General features: G+C 44.1%; 1 protein-coding gene across 1 annotated transcript; it reads left to right on the top strand.

Moving 5' to 3' along the window:
• The first annotated feature begins 1,637 nt into the window (after positions 1-1,637).
• GNB3 (G protein subunit beta 3) lies at positions 1,638-21,676 on the top strand. The gene is made up of 10 exons (XM_040437580.1): positions 1,638-1,919; positions 11,449-11,513; positions 12,184-12,222; positions 12,305-12,411; positions 13,382-13,445; positions 14,993-15,155; positions 15,656-15,722; positions 16,312-16,513; positions 16,602-16,818; positions 21,044-21,676. Exons 2-10 carry the CDS (start codon positions 11,457-11,459, stop codon positions 21,148-21,150), a joined length of 1,023 nt encoding a protein of 340 aa, XP_040293514.1. The 5' UTR covers positions 1,638-1,919; positions 11,449-11,456; the 3' UTR covers positions 21,151-21,676.
• The last annotated feature ends 720 nt before the right edge of the window (positions 21,677-22,396 follow it).

The raw sequence follows: 22,396 nt of genomic DNA, 5'->3' as shown, positions 1-22,396 counted from the left end.
ACAGCGCTCACCTATCTGTACAGCGCTCACCTCTCTCCAGAACTCCCATAGAAATAAATGGAGCCGCTGCGCGCATGCCTGAACGGCTGCTCCATTTATTTCAGGGGGCTTCACGGGGTACGGGGCCCCCATTATCGTGATCAGTGGGGGTCCCAGCAGTAGGACCTCCAGCAATCTAACTGGACTACCCCTTTAATAGATAGATAGATAGATAGATAGATAGATAGATAGATAGATAATAGATAATAGATAATAGATAATAGATAGGAGATCGATAGATAATAGATAGATAGATAGATAGATAGATAGATAGATAATAGATAGATAATAGATAGATAGATAGATAGATAGATAGATAGATAGATAATAGATAGATAGATAGATAATAGATAGGAGATAGATAGATAGATAGATAGATAATAGATAGATAGATAGATATGAGATAATAGTGATAGAAATGATTGATGTGCAGATGCAGCTCAGTACACACATATACAAAGATATATACATACACATATATATACACACATCCTACACAAATACACACACACATATATATATACACACATATACACACATGGTACACATATATATATACACACACACATATCTTACACATACACACACATGGTACACACACACATATCTTACACATATACACATAGTACATACACACATATTCTACACATACACACACATGGTACACACACATATCTTACACATACACACACATGGTACACACACACACGCACACATACACACACATGGTACACACACGCACACATGGTACACATACACACACATGGTACACACACACATACACACACATGGTACACACACACATGGTACACACACATACACACACATGGTACACACACACTCACACATATCTTACACACACACACATATCTTACACATATACACACATAGTACACACATATCTTACACACACACACACATATCTTACACACACACACACACGCACACACATACATATCTTACACACACACATGGTACACACACGCACACATGGTACACACACGCACACACACACATGGTACACACACATGGTACACACACACACATGGTACACACACACATGGTACACACACATACACACACATGGTACACACACACACACACACACATATCTTACACACACACACACACACACACACACACACACATATCTTACACATATACACACATATCTTACACACACACACACACACACACACACACACACATATCTTACACACACACACACACACACATATCTTACACACACACACACACATATCTTACACACACACACACACATATCTTACACACACACACACACACACACATATCTTACACACACACATGGTACACACACACACACACACACATATCTTACACACACACACACACACACACACATATCTTACACACACACACGCACACACACACATGCAGTCTTTGATTTCCTGGCTCCTGTTCTCCCATTTGCAAACTGGTTTGCATTTAAGCATTTAACTCTAAATCGGCTTTTAGCCTCATTCCTCCCCCCGGCCTCCCCCCCCCCCCCCCCCCTCCCCGGCCTCCCCGGCCTCCCCCTCCCCGGAGTGCTCTCTCATACCTCTGCAGTGCACAGGCAGCAGTCACAGGGCAGGTGGGAGCTCCAGATTACCAGGAGGAAGGGCAGCGACCCCACTGCTGAGGGGTAAGGGGCTGACACCGCGGGCACAGAGAGGAGCACAGGGGTCCAGGGAGGGGAAACACAAGAAGTGGAAGAAGACAACGGAGAAGAAGAGAGCGGAGACCTGAGAGAAGGTCCCAGGAGACACCTGCAAAGGGAACCACTCAAAAAGTTTCATGATAGAAGAATAGGAGAGAGGAGCAGAGTCACCGAGAGAAGAGGGACCCTTCACCCACAGGTAAGACACAGCACAGGAAGACGGGAGAGCTATGGAGGGGATCTGCTAATGGAACAGAACTCTATTATATAGAATAAATAGAACACTACAACCCCCAACACGACCCATCCACTGGATCTGATCATAAGGCAATTATGTTATACTTTATACATATAGAACACTACAACCCCCAACATGACTACACCACTGGAGATGACTATATCACAATTCTGTTATACTCTATAAATAAAACACTGTAACCCCCAACATAACCTGATTACTAGAGATGGCCATGATACAATTATTTTATATGCTCTACATGCGCACTACACCCCCCAGAATGTCTTGACCACTGGACATAACCATAATACAATTCTATTTTACTTTATACATAGAACACTACAACCCCTATCATGACCGACAACTAGACAAAACCATCATGCAATTCTATTAGGCTAGGTCTAAACGACGACATTTGTCACGCGACAATTAGTCGCACGACAGATATGGCACAACTACACCAATGTCGCGCACCAATTTTTAAAATTGCAGTCTATGGTGTCGCACTGCAGCATGCAACATGCTGCGACTGCGACGCGACAGTCGCAGAAAAATCCATCTCGAATGGATTTTCTGCGACTGTTGCGTCGCAGTCGCAGCATGTTGCCTGTTGCAGTGCGACACCATAGACTGCAATTATAAAAATTGTTGCGTGACATTGGTGCAACAAAATGTCGCGCGACAAATGTCGTCATGTAGACCTAGCATTATACTCTCTACATAGAACACTACAACCCCCAACACATCTGACCACTAGACAATACCATCATACAATTCTATTATATTCTATACATAGAACACTACAACCCCCAACATTACTAGACCAACAGACATGACATGATACAGTTTTAGTATACTGCATAGATAGAACACTACAACCCCTGACCACTGAACATGACCATAATACAGTTCTATTATATTCTATACATAGAACACTACAACTCCCAACATGTCTTGATCACTGGACATGACCATAATACAGTTCTATTATATTCTATACATAGAACATTACAACTCCCAACATGTCCTGACCAGCGGACATAACCATACTACAATTTTATTATACTCTATACATAGAACACTACAACCCCCAACATGTCCCGACCAGTGGACATGACATAATACAGTTCTATTAAATTCTATACATAGAACACTACAACCCCCGATATGTCCTGACCACTGGGCACAACCATACTACAATTCTATTATATTCTATACATAGAACACTACAACCCCCAACATGACCTAACCGCTGGACATGACCATAATACAATTCTAATATGCTTTATACATAGAACACTACAACTCCCAACAAGTCCTGACCACTGGACATGACCATACTACTACAATTCTATTATAGTCTATGCATAGAACACTACAACTCCCAACATGTCCTGACCAGTGGACATGACATAATATTATTGCACGGCTGAACCTATTTGGGCCTCCAAGCTGTCCCCTGATTGGCAGTTTATCCCATTCATACTCAGGACCCACTATGTGATTCTTGTACGGCGCTGTGCAGTATGTTGGCGCCATAGACATGGTGGCAGTCAGTACAGTCCTGCTTATGTATAAGGCTACTTTCACACTAGCGTTATTTCGGATCCGTCATGGATCTGCAAAAACGCTTCCGTTATAATAATACAACCGCATGCATCCGTCATGAAAGGATCCGGTTGTATTATGTCTTCTATAGCCATGATGGATCCGTCTTGAACACCATTGAAAGTCAATGAGGGACGAATCCGTTTTCTATTGTGCCAGATTGTGTCAGAGAAAACGGATCCGTCCCCATTGACTTACATTGTGTGCCAGGACAGATCCGTTTGGCTCAGTTTCATCAGGCGGACAGCAAAACGCTGCAGAGCGAGAATGGTGACTGAACGGAGGCAAACTGATGCATTCTGATGCATTAGGGCAAAACTGATCCGTTTTAGACCGCTTCTGAGAGCCCCTGACGGATCTCACAAACGGAAAGCCAAAACGCCAGTGTGAAAGTAGCCTGACCATGTCATGCAAAACCTGGACGTTCCCGGCTTCTGTCATTTTCCTATGCGTTGGTCGTGGGGATTATTCCCGCACCCCGTGCCTCTGATTTGCATGTATGAAGTGTCATGGCGGAGCTGTTTACTTGCCGCCTGTTTCTAGAGAGCACCATGTATTTGTATACTTTATACTTATCGCGTAGGTTATTAGTGCGCCTAGACAACGTCAGTGTAGTACAATGGATGGGCTAGTGATGTCAGCCATATAAAGTCCGGGACAATATGCGTAAATATTAACGCCACTCGTGTTGATAGAGCTCCATAGGCAAACACAAGCTAAAGAGCAAATATTTGCAGGCGATCCCTGCACTCCAGAGCTTACAGTCTAATGGAAAATAGCGACACCCTCCAACAGGACTGCCCTTATGGGTAAGAGCTGCGTCGAGCACTATATATACAGTATAGACCTTATTACAAACACTTAAAGGATTATTCCACTTTTAGAAAAAAACTTTACGGTTTTCATCTGTACATTTTTCTGAGCCACTTTGTAAATACTTTGCTTTAATGAAATTGCACAGGTTTTGCGCTATTTGGGTTTTTTTTCTTCACTTATAAAGAGCTACTTCTAATTTCCTGCTGGTAGCCACTAAAAACAGACACCAGTTTAGCTCCACCCCCTGTGTCAGTCATGTGACGTAACACTTCAAGCTGTATAACTGGTATATATGAGATCCCAGAATTCAGAATTTAGCTTTGGACCTGAACACAGAAGAATATGTGATAAGAAAAGTGAGGAAAGTAAAGGAGTGACATCATTTCCAGCAGCGTTTTCTTTTATGGAGAAGTGATCTCTGCATCCTAAGAACACTAATCGAGGCGTTGCGATAGCCCCGATCCCCTTGAGCGCCCTGGATCCAGTCGGCTGATCCCGACCGGCCAATCAGCTGAGAGGAATCCACTGATTTGCATATATTGTGTGGATCCTTTCAACTCCTCCCTTCTGGAAAAGCCAGGTGACAACCCATTAGGGCCTCTATTTCTGTCCTGCAGAGGTTGTCACTCAGTTTTCCTGAAGCGGCAGATGATGGTGCACACCCCCCTACTCCATCCTTTATTGCTCACACCTAGGAACATGAAGGCAACTCAGGTGTCGCCCTCTTTATAATAAACGCCATGGGGAGATTTATCAAAACTGGTGTAATGGAAAACTGTCTTAGTTGCGTATAGCAACCAATCAGATTCCACTTTTCATTTTCCAAAGGAGCTCTGAAAAATGAAAGGTGGAATCTGATTAGTTGCTATGGGCAACAGTTTTGATAAAACACTCCCCATTAGGTTCACAAATAGGGCAGATTTCTGAGTTGCCTTCATTGCCCATAGCGACCAATCGGAGCGTAGCTTTCATTTCTTATAGTGCTGTTGAAAAAATGAAAGCTGTGCTTTGATTGGTTGCTCCGGGCAACAGAGACAGTTTTTCCTTTAGCCATTGGCTCTACACACAAAATGGCCTCCACTGGATGTCAGTGAAGCACCAAATAACTAGCAGTGCCTTTAAAGGCATTCTTAAAGGGATCTATACCTTCAGTCTTGTACTTTCAAATACCCCCATTTTATAGATACAGATGTATACGATTGTATATATATGTCCAATAGATCCTTATACTGTGCCCTCTAGATTATATCTCCACTTATGGCTGGCGCTGCAAAACGACTTTGGCCATGACGTGCGTCATATGACTAAAGACCGCAGTGCTTTTTAAAAAAAAATTGTGCCCATTATTGCCCCTCAGCTCAGTTAAAGTGAATGGTGCTGCACCGCAATACCACACGCGACCCCTGGGCAGTTGTGGCGCTGTTTTTGGAAGAAAGCGGCCATGTTTGTCCAGTCCTGGAGGGGGAAGATGGGTCAATACTGATATAAAAGGAAAAATGGCTTTGTTGCCCATGACAACCAATCAGATTCCACCTTTCATTTTCCAAAGGAGTTTTGAGAAATGCAAGGTGAAATCTGATTGGTTGCATAGTGACTATATGAAAACCAAGTACAACCCATCAAAATAAGAAGTGACACACTAAATTTTGGTTGGTGCCAGGCAGGACTCCCTCACCGTTCAGGGTGCCAGTCCTGCCCTTCTACAAATACCAACTTTCTATCCACTTCCTGTACCACCTTCTCCATCTTGTCCCCTGTGCCCAAATGTACACCTAATTTTTTTTACTAATATATAGCTTTACCCCTAGATATCCGTACTGAGGCCTTATTACAGATGTAGCAGTGGGTCACGTGTAGCAGTGCTGAGTTTGTCATGGCTATCTCATCTCTGTGATTTTACACTGCACTGCATAGCATTAAGTGTCGAATTGGGCTCTGCTACATCTCTCTCTGCCCCCGATAATCCTAGGCATCCCTACTGAGGCAGTATTAGAGATGTGGCAGAGGGTCACGTGTTGCAGTGCTGAGTTTGTCATGGAGATCTCATCTCGGTGACTTTACAAAGGACTGTGTAGCATTAAGTGACAAATTGGGCACTGCTACATCGCTTTCTGCCCCCTATACTCCAGGGTATCCCTACTAAGGCCTTATTAGAGTTGTAGCAGTGGGTCACGTGTAGCAGTGCTGAGTTTGTCATGGCGATCTCATCTCGGTGACTTTACATAGGACTGTGTAGCATTAAGTGACAAATTGGGCACTGCTACATCGCTTTCTGCCCCATATACTCCAGGGCATCCCTACTGAGGCCTTATTAGAGATGTGGCAGAGGGTCACGTGTAGCAGTGCTGAGTTTGTCATGGCGATCTCATCTCTGAGATTTTACATAGGACTGCATAGCATTAAGTGACAAATCGGGCTCTGCTACATCACTCTCTGCCCCCGATACTCCTGGTGCCCTCTTCCCCGGCGGCAGATTAGTGTTTGTCTCACTGTTACGTGACGTCTGGCATCGGACACACATCTTCCCATCACACCAGTCCCTGCATTTGCAGCTTTAGGAAATTGCGGAATTCGTTTATCTGCTTAAAGAGGCAGAGAGGCCGCCATCTGTCAGGTCTTGAGAGTGAGCGGCGCAGCGAAAGTTTATACGGCAGCAGACATTGGAGAAACATCAGGTTTAAAAAAAAAAAAAAAAAAGCTGCAACTAAATGGCAAAAAGCAGCGGCGACACGAAAATCAGTGGCAGAGACAGAAGCGAAAAATGAAAACAGCAGTGATTGACAGGAGGGGGATTTGGCAATTAATGCGGGATTTAGGCAGTTATCCGGGAGCGAGTGATGCCCTCTGGACGGCCATTTCCGGGAAAAAATATAAAAGAGAAAATTAAGAGGCTCAGAAACAAAAGACTAGAGAGGCGAGCGCAGGGCAGGTCTGGCAGCGACCCGCAGGCTATCATGGGGGGTGGTAACATGTCTGCACTGGGTATTTTTGGACAATCCACAGTCTAAAACAGAAATTTTTGTAATCTTGTGGGTACCAAGTAGATTTTAAAGGGCGCGTATACATTTGCAAGGACTTTGCATTGCTCCAGTGCATCAAAAATAATAGAGGAAGCAACTTTGCAAATAGTTTCCATAAAAATAAAATCCTATTGTTTGTGTGTACACAGCGATCAAATAATAGTGTAAAAGGGTATGTATAGTTTTGCTCCAATGCATCTGCAATAATGGATATTTTGATCTATCGTATTTATGTATAGGCACTGTGAAAACCTATGTATCTCCATGGTAACAGACTACAAAAACCCTATGTGTAGTCTGTTGCTGCTGCCATGTCTTGCTCCACTTCATATGATTCCTGCCCTTGATAACCTACATATAGTGGAAGAGGGAAAGTTGAAAGGTACTTATCCTGTACTGATCCTCAGTTACATCCTGTATTATACTCTAGAGCTGCACTCACTATTCTGCTGGTGCAGTCACTGTGTACATACATTACTTATCCTGTACTGATCCTCAGTTACATCTTGTATTATACTCTAGAGCTGCACTCACTATTCTGCTGGTGCAGTCACTGTGTACATACATTACTTATCCTGTACTGATCCTCAGTTACATCCTGTATTATACTCCTGAGCTGCACTCACTATTCTGCTGGTGATGTCACTGTGTACAACCATTATATTACTTATCCTGTACTGATCCTGAGTTACATCCTGTATTATACTCCAGAGCTGCACTCACTATTCTGCTGATGGAGTCACTGTGTACATACATTACATTACTTATCCTGTACTGATCCTGAGTTGCATCCTATATTATACTCCAGAGCTGCACTCACAATTCTTCAGAGGCATCTACTTGTTCAGTGTCTGTACAGAGTTTGCTTTGTAGGCTTCCATCTTGTGCAGTGTAGCCATAGACTGGAAGCCAAAAATATTTAGTTTTTCTTTGATGCCATTTTTTTTAGGCAATGGACAAATAATCCCTGTGGCCAAAGCAGCTGTATACTGTGAGGGCTCCAGCAAGCAGCTCCCCACATCTCAGCTTCCTCCACCCATGTGGGACATTCATGACCACCTGATCATTATAGACACAGCGCCATCGATACAGTTGTGGCAGTGCCTGGAACTGCATCTTACGGCAGCACACTTACATTCAACTGGATCGGGCAAAGCCACAGGGAAGAGGAGTGTGATGTGTTGTGGTGGGGTAAACATGTAGGGGGCGTAGTGCACCCCACCGGTCAAATATTGGGGATCCCTCACCGATGCTGGAGGCCCCCTTTAACGCGGGTTTGATGGGGTAAAGGCAGTAACGCTTCTCTCCCCCATCCGCCTCTAATGGGCTGTAAATCCTACCGCAAACAAGGGAAGGACTCAGTTCATGCCACGCCGTTCCAGTCACTCAGCTCTGCTCCGGTTGAGATCATTTGGCCACGTTTTTCGTTGCTCTGCTTTTTCTCACGTCATCCAGTTTTTTTTCCTGTGATATTTTGTTGCACTGCTTATGTATCGGGCAAAAGCATTTTTAATGATTTTTAATCGACTGCTTGCAAAATTGCCTATCTTTAATGTGAGAAGCATTGGAGCGATAGAAAAAATGGTTGTTAAAGTGCATGCCCCTTCTAGGGTCGGTTCCGCTGGGGCGGAGCTGCAGTTTTGTAACCGTTTTGCTTTGCACCTGCTTTGAAGCACGGCCATATTCATGGAGATGGGTGGCACGGCAGGTGGTCCTTATGCAGGAGAAATGCCAGAAGGATGTTGGCCTCTTCTTTTCTGGATCTGCTGGGGTCCTAGAGGGAAGACCCTCACCGATCATAATGATATGACATACCCTAGTCTATATATATTGCCAAATGAAGGGGCTCGTCAGTTTCCACCCCCTTATGGGACAGGCGGGTGATGTGACCCACCCCCTTAGAAAAGTGCAAGTTCATGCCCCCAGGGACAGGGCCAACCTGGCCTTCCTTTCACCAGGGGCCCCACAGAAGCCACATGTTGGACGATACATAAGTCCTAGTTTAGACTGGAACGTACCTTGCGCCATCTGTCTCTGCTGGAGCAGGAAATGTCTCCTGTGACCAAATTAAATGGGTAAATTAGGCAAATCCATGGGGTTTTAAAGTGCACAATTTGCATAGTACTAATGGCGTCACCTGTCACTGCGTGTTACTGCACTTGTTTTGACTGAGATGAAAGCAGGGACGGACCGGAGTGCTTAGTCCATGAATCAACCTGCCATAGACACAAAGGTGACCCAGACACCCAACGAACACACAAGGATGGCCGAGGATAGGTCATCGACATATATTCCTGCAAAATCCATGTTCAAGAGGAATCAAAAACCACCCAAATATCTATAGAGACGGCTATAAAGGGGCAAATATCCAGATTCCGGTGATCGAAGAAGATAATGTCTTCATCATCAGGTTTTATAGATGTTACCACCGATATGATTCATCCTCCACTGATTTCTGTGTTGTGTTAAATAAGTTAATGGGTGAACCTACAGAAATTAGAGGTGCCACTGAATCGTTGCCCACCATGTTCTTTTGTAATGGTAGCTTCAACCAAATGGTGGGTACAACAATGCTCATTGTCAGGCATGAATCCCCCGCCAATGGTTGTCTGCACATCTAGGTATTTAGTACATGTTCCCAACCAGGTCCTCATAAGGGGTCCACAAGAACCTTAATGAGTGAAGTGTTGGACTTGCCCATGGGATGACTTTCCAGCAGTCCAATGGTTTGACAGTAGCTGGGGTAACAAGCCACTTCTCACCACAGACTAGGTACCAAAACCACTAGTCACCAGGGGTTAAGGCACTAAACCACTTACCACCAGGGACTAGGGAACTAAATAATGTGCACCAGGGACTAAGGCACTAAACCAATGGGGTAAAAAAATCACTGGACACTAGGAACTAAGGCACTAAACCACTTAACACCAGGGACTAGGGAACTAAACCTATGGACATCTGTAACAGAGCACTGAGGTAACAAACAACTGGACATCAGGGAACTAAACCAAAAGACACTAGGAACGGGGCACTGGGTTAACAAACTACTGGACACCAGGGCTAGGGCACCAAACCACTAAACACCATGGACTAGGGCACTAAACCACTAGACACCAGGGACTTGTCCACTAAACCACTGAACACTAGGGACTAGGGAACTAAACCACTGGACACCATGTACTAGAGCACTAAACCACTGGACCCTAGGGACTAGGGAACTAAAACAATAGACACCAGGAACAGCACGGTTGGGTAACAAAAGACTTAAAAAAACAGGGACTAGGGAACTAAATCATTGTGCACCAGAGACTAGGCAGTTAAACAAACAGATATTATGAACAGGGCACTGGATTTACAACCCACTGGACACCAGGGACTAGGGCACTAAACCACAAGACACCTAGGATTAGAGCACTGGACACCAAGGACTTGACCACTAAACCACTGGACATTAGTGACTAGGGCACTAAACCCCTGGACACCAGGGACTTGTGCACTAAACCACTGGACACCAGGGACTTGTGCACTAAACCACTGGACACCAAGGACTTGTGCACTAAACCACTGCACACCAGGGACTTGTGCACTAAACCACTGGACACCAGGGACTAGGGAACTAAAATACCAGACCACTGGGATTAGGGCACTAAACCATTGAACATCAGAGACTAAAGCAAATACAATCTCTGGGTCCATACTGTAGGAATTGGTAGAGCAATGAGCATTCTGCTGGGCAGCCATCAGCACCTGGAGTGCACAGTGCCATATCTTGTTCTTACCCAGGGTCCGGATCGGTCTGGTCCACCAGTCATCCTCCAGGAAGGTTCCCAAATGCTTTTGTTTACCTGAAAACAGGTGGAACAAGTCACAGAAAAAAAAAAACAGTTGTCACTCACAAAATCAGGAAATGAATTTTACAAAAATGATTCCATCTTCTCTGTGATTTTTGGAAAGGTCAAGCATCCAAAAAATATTATCATGTCTGTGTTATCTACCTGATCAGAGATGGACCTACTCATTCTTCTTCACGCTTTGTCTCTACACAGTTCTCAAGATGGGGGAGCTCGAGGAGTTACGTCAAGAGGCAGAGGCTCTGAAGAAGCAGATTGCGGTAAATCACTGGACTTGTGCCATCCTAGATCTCCATTTGGCTTAACAATTATATATACGTTCTTCCTGAGCCCCCCATATATTTGGTTCAGCTGAGCGTGCATGTGTTTTCATTGGGGAGAGGGGAATGGGCTACTGGGGTGACTTATCTCCTGCAGGAACACAGGACCAGGTATGCCATAATCCAACACTCCTGGTCCTTCTTTTCTATCAGCCGATCCTTCAAGACATCTCACATGGGTTTTGTTTTGGCTTCTTCTGGATCAACACATAAACAAGTTACATTGAGGTTGAGATTAGACTTTTTTTAAAAGATACTATGTAACTCTTCCTGAGAGAACCAATTTATTCCCCATTAATACTGGTCAGTGACCCCTTCCAAACAGTTACATGTTCAACATGGTTCCAGCCTTGTCTTCTTGGCCACATTTGGAAGGTTTGAAGGAAACCTCCAGTAGGAAGACATTTCCGCTAGCTAGCCAGAGTATTCATTATTTGGCTGATGGAAATTTTTGGCCAACTGTATAAGGTCTGAACCCACAAACCGATGTCCAGGGACACAAGTCTCCGTTAGCAGAATCTGTAGAGCGTCTTCCAGCTTGTAGTATCTGTGGAGCTTCTTCCATCAGTAAGATGTCCATAGATCATAGATCTTCATTATTTACTTTCAGGACGCCAGAAAACAATGTGCAGACACGACCTTAGAACAGGTGAGTAGCTTTCTTCCGGAGATCCATTTCTGTTGAGTTCTCCAAGTAAAAAGTGTTGACCGCTCACAACTTCTGTCTTCAGATCACATCTGGGATGGAGGTGGTCGGACGCATACAGCTGCGCACCAGAAGAACGCTGCGTGGTCACTTGGCCAAAATCTACGCAATGCACTGGTCGACTGACTCAAGGTACTTACTATGTAAAGAACTGTATTATGGTCATGTCCAGTGATCGGGTCATGTTGGGAGTTGTAGTGATCTACAGTATATATAGAGTCTAATAGACTTATATTATGGTTGTGTCCAGTGGTCAGTCATGTTGGGAGTTGTAATGTTGTATCTATAGAGTATAATAAAATAGTAGTCAGTCATGTTGGGTGGTGTAGTCCTCTATGTATAGAGTGTAACAGAATTGTATTATGGTTTTGCCCAGTAGTCGGTCATGTTGGGGGTTGTCATGTTCAATGTTTACAGTATAATAGAATTGTATTATGGTCATGTTGGGAGTTGTAGTGTTCTATGTATACATTATAATAGAATTGTATTAAGGTCTTTTCTAGTAGTGGGGGTTGTAGTGTTGTATGTATAGAGTATAATAGAATGTTTTATGGTCTTGTTCAATGGTCAGGTCATGTTGAGGGTTGTAGTGCTCTATATATACAGTATAATAGAGTTTAATTATTGTCATGTCCCGTGGTCAGGTCATGTTGAGGGTTGTTGTGTGTTATGTATAGAGTATAATGGAATTGTATTATGGTCATGTCCAGGTCATGTTGGGGGTTGTAGTGTTCTATGTATACAGAATGATAGAATTGTATTATGGTCTTGTCCAGTGGTCAGGACATGTTGGGGGGTGTAGTGTTCTATGTATACAGAATAATAGAATTGTATTATGGTCTTGTCCAGTGGTCAGGACATGTTGGGGGTTGTAGTGTTCTATGTATACAGAATGATAGAATTGTATTATGGTCTTCTCCAGTGGTCAGGACATGTTGGGGGTTGTAGTGTTCTATGTATACAGAATAATAGAATTGTATTGTGGTCATGTCCAGTGGTCGGTCATATTGGGAGGTGCAGTATATTTTACATAGACAGTATAATATAATTGTATCAGGGTTCTCCTATATATACTATAGACATGGTGTATTATGTCATACAGGCTCCTGGTCAGCGCCTCTCAAGATGGAAAACTTATCGTTTGGGACACATACACAACAAACAAGGTGAGCTTTTACAATCTTCTACGATTACATATGCTTTGTACTTTCCGGTTTAATCAGGAGGACTGAGACCCCCATCTCCCGTGCACATATGTCCTTTTAACTGCATGTAAACTGAGATCAGGGCAGACATAAATATAGATCTATGAAAGAAGTAAGAAAATAATACCTCTACGGCAGAGATCCTCCAAGGAGGAGAAACGGTTGGGGAGAATTATTTGATTAATCGGGGTCCCAGACTCCCACCGATCAGAAGTATGGAGGTCCCAGGAAAGAATGTCAAGCAGGCATGCTCGAGAAGCCGCTCCATTCGTATGGAAACACAAGTCCCCCATTCTCAGGATTGGGGGGGGGGGGTTCTAGAGCATGCATCCCTACCGGTCAGATACTTATCTCTTACCTGTCGATAGGTCATACGTTTGTATCTTGGGACAAACCCTTTAATCTCTTTATAAAGGAAAAAAAAACACGAATATACTATTGGGGATTCATCACCTCCCTATGCCAGTTTCTGGGGTAAATGATGATAAATGTACTGGGGCCAATTGCCCTGCCCACACCACGACCCTTTTCAGAAACTGGCGAGGGCAGCATAAAAAATTGCAATGGCATTCAAAATTTCACAAAACTCGGTTTTGGCAACTTTATAGCACCAGTTTGGTTTGGGAGGAAGGACATTTTTCCCCTATGTGTTTAATATCATCCCTATTTTTAAAAAAAACAACAACTGCTTGCTTTTAGTGAATAGGAATATTTTGACCACATTCAGAGGCAGTATACCTGTACAACTGCATCCACTTCTCAGCAGGACGAGCTATGTCTAGGATTACTGCCTCTGAATGGAAATGCAAGTGTTCTCATTCACTGACAGCAAAGACAAGTCTTAAAAAAGGTGAGAAATTGAAAAATAAAGTTTATTAGTAAGTTGCGCAATTGTGCTTCTGTTCTTGCTAGAATGCTTGATACAAAAAAAAAAAAGGTTAAAGGGGTTCTCCGGGAATTAAGAAAATGAAAATACTTAAATATTACTTTATTATAAACACATTCCCAAATACCTTTCATTAGTTATAATGGTTTGTTTTGTCTTGGGGGGCAATCATTAGGAGAAATAAAATGGCCACCGCCCTATTAGTACACACAAAACCTGTCCTAATCACACAGCAGCTCTCTACTCTGCTTGTCAGGCATTATGATTCTGAATTCAGATGATAAGATCTTCAGCTGCATCTCTGTAGGAATGGAGTCCATGAGGAGACATGAAGGACAGAGAGACATGAAGGACAGCTCCTGTATGCAGTCTCCATTACCACAGTCTGTCCTGTCCACAAAACAAGCAAGCCATAATAACTAATGAAAGGCATTAAGGAATATATTTATAATAAAGTAATATTTAAGTATTTATATTTTATTAATTCCCAGAGAACCTCTTTAACAGAATTTCTGTACATTCTCACCTTGTTTTTATAATTTGAGAAATGTAACCCGCCCAACCCTCCTGTTGCATTATATTAATGCATCAACTCCACATCATGGCTTCCATATTCTTCTAGGTTCATGCTATCCCCCTGCGATCCTCCTGGGTGATGACCTGCTCCTATGCGCCCTCTGGTAACTTTGTTGCATGCGGTGGTTTGGACAACATGTGCTCCATCTACAATTTAAAGACACGGGAGGGAAACGTCCGGGTCAGCAGGGAGCTGGCCGCTCACACAGGTCAGTTTTTCTCCGTTATGCGACATCAAAGGCAAAAGACGAATCTGGAGAAATGTGCCGCCATTGATACTCTATCTTTAGGTCATCGAGGTCTGATCAATAGGGGACTGACTATCAATATTCTGCAGATCCGTGGGGATCAGACCCCCAATATTGTTGTTTTTCCAAAAGAGAGTGCATCAATATTTCAGTCCCAGAAACAGGGTCAGACTGGGATTCCTTGGGCCCACCAGAGGGGATTATTTTTGGGGCCCAATCCCTATATCAATAAAGTCTCTAGTGGCAATTTATTGTCTGCAAGTGTTTTTTCCTCCTGGATCTTTGGGGCCCACTATGGTATCAGAGCCTGGTCCCACCGGAGGATCCTCTGGTAGTCTGGTGGGCCAGTCCGACACTGCCCAGAAAGCCCATTAAAGGGGTAATGGACAGAGAGGGGATATCGGGGTTAACTGTCGTCACACCTGATGTTTTTCATCTTGGTGGGTTTTTTCTATCTTCAGGTTATCTTTCCTGCTGCAGATTCTTGGATGATAACCAGATTGTAACCAGCTCAGGAGACACCACCTGGTAAGTGCGCAGATCTGTGGAAGTTCAGTATTTGGCTGGGTACCATTATTAGAGGGGTCTTCACTTTGGACAATCTCTACTTAATAGAAGGGTACCCCGACAATAAGCTGATCACAAAGTGTTCCTCTGCTGAGACCCTCAGCGATCAGTTACTGGAAACCTGACAGGAAGTGTTCCGTTTCCCAGCAGCGCCACCACAGGGAAAATGAAGCATTACACCATGCCCAATCATATCACTGGAGGATATGACAGGTCCTCCAGAGTGAGTGAAGCACTGTAGTCACTCTCAGACCTAATGTTTACATTAGTGCCTCAATAACAACAGCCCCATGCCCTTATAAAAGCGAGAGACACTGTGCCTGCTTTAAAGAGCAAGTCATGAAAGCCATAGTGGTCCCATAACAGTGACAACCCCAATGTCACCCAAAACAGTGATAACCTTGGTACCTCCATAACTATCACAGCTTTAGTTCCATAATTTCTAATCCAGCCATGAGGCTCCCAATGTAGAATGTGGACCACCTAACAGGGACGTCCACGCTTTGAGGCCTCAGTATTGAATATCTCAACCTCCTTATTTGTCCTCCAGTGCTTTGTGGGATATCGAAACCGGGCAGCAGAAGACGGTGTTCGTGGGCCACACAGGAGACTGCATGAGCCTGGCCGTGTCTCCCGACTTTAACCTCTTCGTTTCCGGGGCTTGTGACGCCACCGCCAAGCTGTGGGACGTGCGGGAGGGCGAGTGCAGACAGACGTTTACAGGGCACGAGTCAGACATCAATGCCATCTGTGTGAGTATGGGAGAGGACAGAAGAATTGGGAGGGCCAAAGAGGGTCATGTAAAAATGAAACAGTGGTCTAACCCAATCCTCCACACAGTTCTTCCCTAGTGGTCAGGCCATCTGCACAGGCTCCGATGATGCCACATGCCGCTTGTTTGACCTGCGTGCTGACCAGGAGCTCAGCGTCTACTCTCAGGACAGCATCATCTGCGGCATCACCTCAGTGGCGTTCTCCCGCAGTGGACGCCTCCTCCTGGCAGGCTACGACGACTTCAACTGCAACATATGGGATTCCCTAAAATGTGAAAGAGTTGGTGAGTCATCTCTTAACCCTATCATATCTTTTTCAGTCCCTTGGTTCCTAATAGTCTAGAACTTCCAATGGTCTAGTATTCATCTATACACAGTAAATGCACGATAAACAGCGGTAATGGACCACCTGGTGCCGGACCATTGGTTTCCTATCACTACTGTCTGAGGATGGCTATTGTCCTGATAATTTGCCATCACATGGGCCATAGATAGGAAGGTGGTCCATGGACACCGATGGACAGTGAGACAGCTGCCCACCATTGACCAACCAGCATCTTGTCAGGTTGGTTTCCTCTGAAACAGGTGGAACTCGGTAGCCGCTGATCTTCCTTGCTGCCATTGAACTAACATGGCCAAGCTAAGTGAGTTCACCCTAGTTAGGGCTCATGCACAAGAACTTAATTTTTGTTAATTTTTTTTGTGGCCCGTATGCAGAACCATTCACTTCAAAGGGGCCGCAATAAACGGAAATGACTCCATGTGAATTCCGTATCCGTATGTCCGAATGTCCATTCCACAAAAGATCGGAACATGTCCTGTTATTGTCCACGTTACGGACACAAATAGGACTGTTCTATTATGGGACGGACATTCCAGTCTGCAAAATGTGGAATGCACATGACCGGTATCCGTGTTTTGCAGATTTAAGCCTCTTTCACACGACAGTATGGCTTTTTCAGTGTTTTGCGGTCCGTTTTAAACGGATCCGTTGTTCCGTTTTTTGTTTCCGTTGTGTTTCCGTTTCCGGTCCGTTTTTCCGTTCCGTTTTTCCGTATGGCAAATACAGTATACAGTAATTTCATAGAAAAAATTGGGCTGGACATAACATTTTCAATAGATGGTTCCGCAAAAAACGGAACGGATACGGAAGACATACGGATGCATTTCCGTATGCATTCCGTTTTTTTGCGGACCCATACACTTTAATGGAGCCACGGAACGTGATTTGCGGCCAAATATAGGACATGTTCTATCTTTCAACGGAACGGAAAAACGGAAATACGGAAACGGAATGCATACGGAGTACATTCCGTTTTTTTGGCGGAACCATTGAAATGAATGGTTCCGTATACGGACCATATATGGAACGCAAAAAACGGCCCGCAAAAACGGAAAAAAAAAAACGGTCGTGTGAAAGAGGCCTTACTCCCATAGAAGTGAATGGAGCATGCTGGGAGTGCGGGAGATTGCTGACACCTCAACTATAGTTCATGGTCGCCTTAAAGGGTATTTCTACTTCCTGTAGTGTTTACTTGAGCCTCCTAATTAAGCAATTTTATATATTTCGAGCCTTAAGCTCCATTCACACGTCCGTGGTGTGTTGTGGACCCGCAACACACCCGCCCGGCACCCATATAGAAATGCCTATTCTTGTCCGCAAGCTGCAGACAAGAATAGGACATGTTCTATCTTTTGCGGAGCTGCGGACCTGAAGATCGGGGCCGCGCTCTGCAATTGCGGATGCTGACAGCACACTGTGTGCTGTCTGCATCCATTCCATCCGCAAAGGAAATAAATGGGTCTGCACCCGTTCCGCAAAATTGCGGAACGGATGCGGACCCATTTGCGGACATGTGAATGGAGTCTTAAAGGGGTTGTTCCTTGACCAATACATCTCATATCCTGTCGTCAATAACCCTTTGGCATGCCAGCTGTTGTAAAAGTATAACTCCCAGCATGCATACTTGCTGTCCTGTTCTCAGAAACCTCATAAAAGTGAAAGGAGCATGCTGGGGCTTGTAGTTTTACAACAGCTGGAGTGCGGGAGGTTGCTGACTCTTGCCCTATCCACAGGTTATCTCTGGAAGTCCCATAGAGATAAATAAGGCGGCAGCGTGCATGCCAAACTATTTAAACAGGGGGACATGGGGCACCCGTTCTCATGATTGGGTGGTACCCCACCAGCTGATCAGATACTTATCCTCTAAGTGGTAAGTATGTGTCATGAGACAACCCCTTTAATAACCACATAAGACAACCAAAGATGGCCGCCTCCCGTAGGTGTTCAGTCAGTCACAGTCATTCCCAGGGTCGACCTTCAGGTGCCCATACACATTAAAGGAAAGTCGGCCAAACTTGTGAATTCTGGAGGCCCCCCGAAGGCAGAGGTCTCTGTAATGAAGGCTGGGGCATACTGGATTTCAACATACCCAATCCCACAGGTGATGAGCCGCTGACAGAGGTGTCTGGCAGCCGAGTATGCATGTACTGTGTATAGAAAATAAGGAATAATAGTTGTTTGCCAATTGAGCATTCAGTCGACTGCTATTGAGGATGTACGGGCCCTTTAATTTGGACGGTGCCCTGTGATGTAAATTCTAATAATACCTCCATAGTGCCCAAATAACACACCAAAAGGGTATTAGGGTTAAGGGGTGGTTGCCGTTAACAACCAGTAAGAGATCAGCTTTCATTTCTGAAGAGCTCTGGGAGGATGGTTGCTATGGCAACAAGGACACACTTCCTGTCAGCCATTTTTGATACTTGTGTATTTTTCTTGCTCTATTGTGGTCAATGGGAAAAGCCAAAGCCTCCGATTATCTCATAAACGGGTTTGTCAGCTTCTAATCTACAGTATCAGGTTCATTGGCGACCGCTGATGGGTTTTTTCTTCTTAAGACACTGCCATTACCTCAGGAGACGGCAGCAAGATGTCATCACGCCCATTCTGTTCCGCTGTCCCTAAAGGCTCGTTACACTGGTGATGTAATTACCCGGTGTGGTAGCGCCCCCATACTGTGGGTTCATATATAGGCTTTTTGAGGCATTTTTGCTGCGATTTTAGTAAAAAAAAAATGCATGGAAGTCTATGGGAAATATTAAACACAGGAGAAACTGGTATTTTTCACCAAGTTTTGCATCATCTTCAGAAATCACCTATGTAATGTGTGTTGGCATTTTTTTATGCATTTCCTTTAACAATGCTTCCCCCCCCAATAATACTCTACAATGGAAGTGACCACACCACAGGGGGTACATTCTTTACTCTATAAGTGCGGATTCGCATTGGCGTTATTGAATTCCGTTATAGGTTCTGTTATAACTGAATATAACGGAAGTCTAGGACGGAATGGAAAACGGAAGCCTTTAAGAGGCATTCCATTTTGCTCCATCCTAATACATATTTATGGGGGCACATAATGGTTCCGTTTGTCTGACTGAAAAATAGTCCCGTTGACAGGAACCGTTATTTGTCCCCATAGACGTGCATTAGGACGGCGCAAAACGGAATGCCTCTTAAAGGCTTCCATTTTGCATCCCTTCCTAGAATTCCATTATATTCTGTTATTGAATTAGGTTCCTTTATAACGCCAATGCGAACCCGCCCTAAGAATGCTAAAGATGCAAAAAACACCTTAAAAAAAACCATCAGCTACCATATGAAACACACTTGTGCGCAATAAATGCCATTGACAAAACTGTGTGTGAAGGATCCCTAAAACTTTTCCATACTTAAAGGGGTTGTCCAGTTTCAGGATGAAACCAGATAACATTCTGTATTAACCTACAATAATGAACGGGTAAGTACTTACCTGCCAAATCCCACGCTGCCACTCCTGTTCTCTCTTCTCTTTTTTTTTTTTTACCGGCTGCAGCAGTGACGTCATGTAAACAACATGTGACCACTGCAGCCGACCACTGGCCTCTCTGGGTACACCGCTGAGGCCAGTGATTGGTTGCAGCAGTCATGTGTTATCGGCATGACGTCACTGCTAAATAGTCAGGCCAGGAGAACCAGCGCTGTATGGCAGGATCGGCAGGTAAGTACTTAGCTGTTTATTATTGCAGGTTGATCCAGAAGGTTAAACCGTTTAATTCGGAAACTAGACAGCCCCTTTAAGGTGTTGCTGGATGAATGCGGGTTCAGGTGTAAAGTATAACTGGCTTAGTTGCCCATAGAAACCAATCAGATTCCACCTTACATTTTTCACAGCTGCTTTAGAAAATGGAAGATGGAATCTGATTGGTTGCTATGGGCAACAAAACCAGTTTTCCTTTACATCAATTTTGATAAATCTCCCCCGGTGTGTACAGGGGCCCTCGTGAGTCATTGCTAGGCAATAATATCGCTCCGCATCTGACAGGAAGGTCAGATGGAAGCTAAAAACGTCAGCCATTTTGGATGTGACCCAGCTTTCCCAGAAGCAGAAAAAATAAGAAATGCCACGTAGAATTGAAAGAATCCTATTGGTCAATTCCTATCATTTATTTTTTGTAATCCGACAGGTGTGCTGTCTGGGCATGACAACCGCGTCAGCTGCCTCGGTGTCACCTCGGACGGGATGGCGGTCGCCACAGGATCGTGGGATAGTTTCCTCAAAATCTGGAACTGAATTTTTGCAAGATACTTCATGCAGCAGAGACAGGGTCTCCCCACCTCACCTCCTTCAACCCTCTATTTATCAGTTTCCTTGAATATACCAAAATTAGCATCTTATCCCCCCAAGTGCAGAGCTGCACCAGCATCCCCCCCCCCCCCCCCCCCCCCCCCCCCCTCTCTCTCTCCTGATGCCAGGCACCTGCTTGGATTTGCTATGTGACTCTTACACAACACTGCCACCTAGTGGCTGCTGTACACACTGCATCCAGAGCACTGCTCCTCAAGGCAGCTGATCCCTGGAACCAAACTCTCCCCCCACCCCTCCCCCCACAGCAGCTGTTACCCCCCAAATAAATCCTTCTTGATCAGACCCTTCCTCCACCCCCATACCCACTTTTGTTATCTACTCCTGCTGCAAACAATGTTGACATCTGTGTGCACATCTAATTTATTTTACTGACACCTCCCCCTTTTCTGTCACTTTTTTCAAACAGGTTTGTGTTTTATAGAAAGAGGAAAATAAAATCTATTTTAGGTCATGGCAGCCAAAGATTTTTGGCATCTTTCAGACTGGTCCGTTACGTTACTGGTTTTATTAAAGGGGTATTCCTATCTGGGATGATAGACTACAAAAGGCAGGGCAGAAATCCTAGGAGCTGCCACACATTCTGCTGCAAAGATACATGTGAATGAGTAGTTATATTCTAGTACATAGGAGGCAGTATTATAGTAGTTATATTCTTGTACATAGGAGCAGTATTATAGTAGTTATATTCTTGTACATAGGAGCAGTATTATAGTAGTAATATTCTTGTACAGAGGAGCAGTATTATAGTAGTTATATTCTTGTACATAGGAGGCAGTATTATAGTAGTTATATTCTTGTACAGAGGAGCAGTATTATAGTAGTTATATTCTTGTACATAGGAGGCAGTATTATAGTAGTTATATTCTTGTACATAGGAGGCAGTATTATAGTAGTTATATTCTTGTACATAGGAGGCAGTATTATAGTAGTTATATTCTTGTACATAGGAGGCAGTATTATAGTAGTTATATTCTTGTACATAGGAGGCAGTATTATAGTAGTTATATTCTTGTACATAGGAGGCAGTATTATAGTAGTTATATTCTTGTACATAGGAGGCAGTATTATAGTAGTTATATTCTTGTACATAGGAGGCAGTATTATAGTAGTTATATTCTTGTACATAGGAGGCAGTATTATAGTAGTTATATTCTTGTACATAGGAGGCAGT

Source organism: Bufo bufo, chromosome 6, assembly GCF_905171765.1.
Source record: "Bufo bufo chromosome 6, aBufBuf1.1, whole genome shotgun sequence".
NCBI lineage: Eukaryota > Metazoa > Chordata > Amphibia > Anura > Bufonidae > Bufo > Bufo bufo.
Note: the sequence above shows the minus strand (reverse complement) of the source record. Positions and strands in the feature narration are given on the sequence as shown.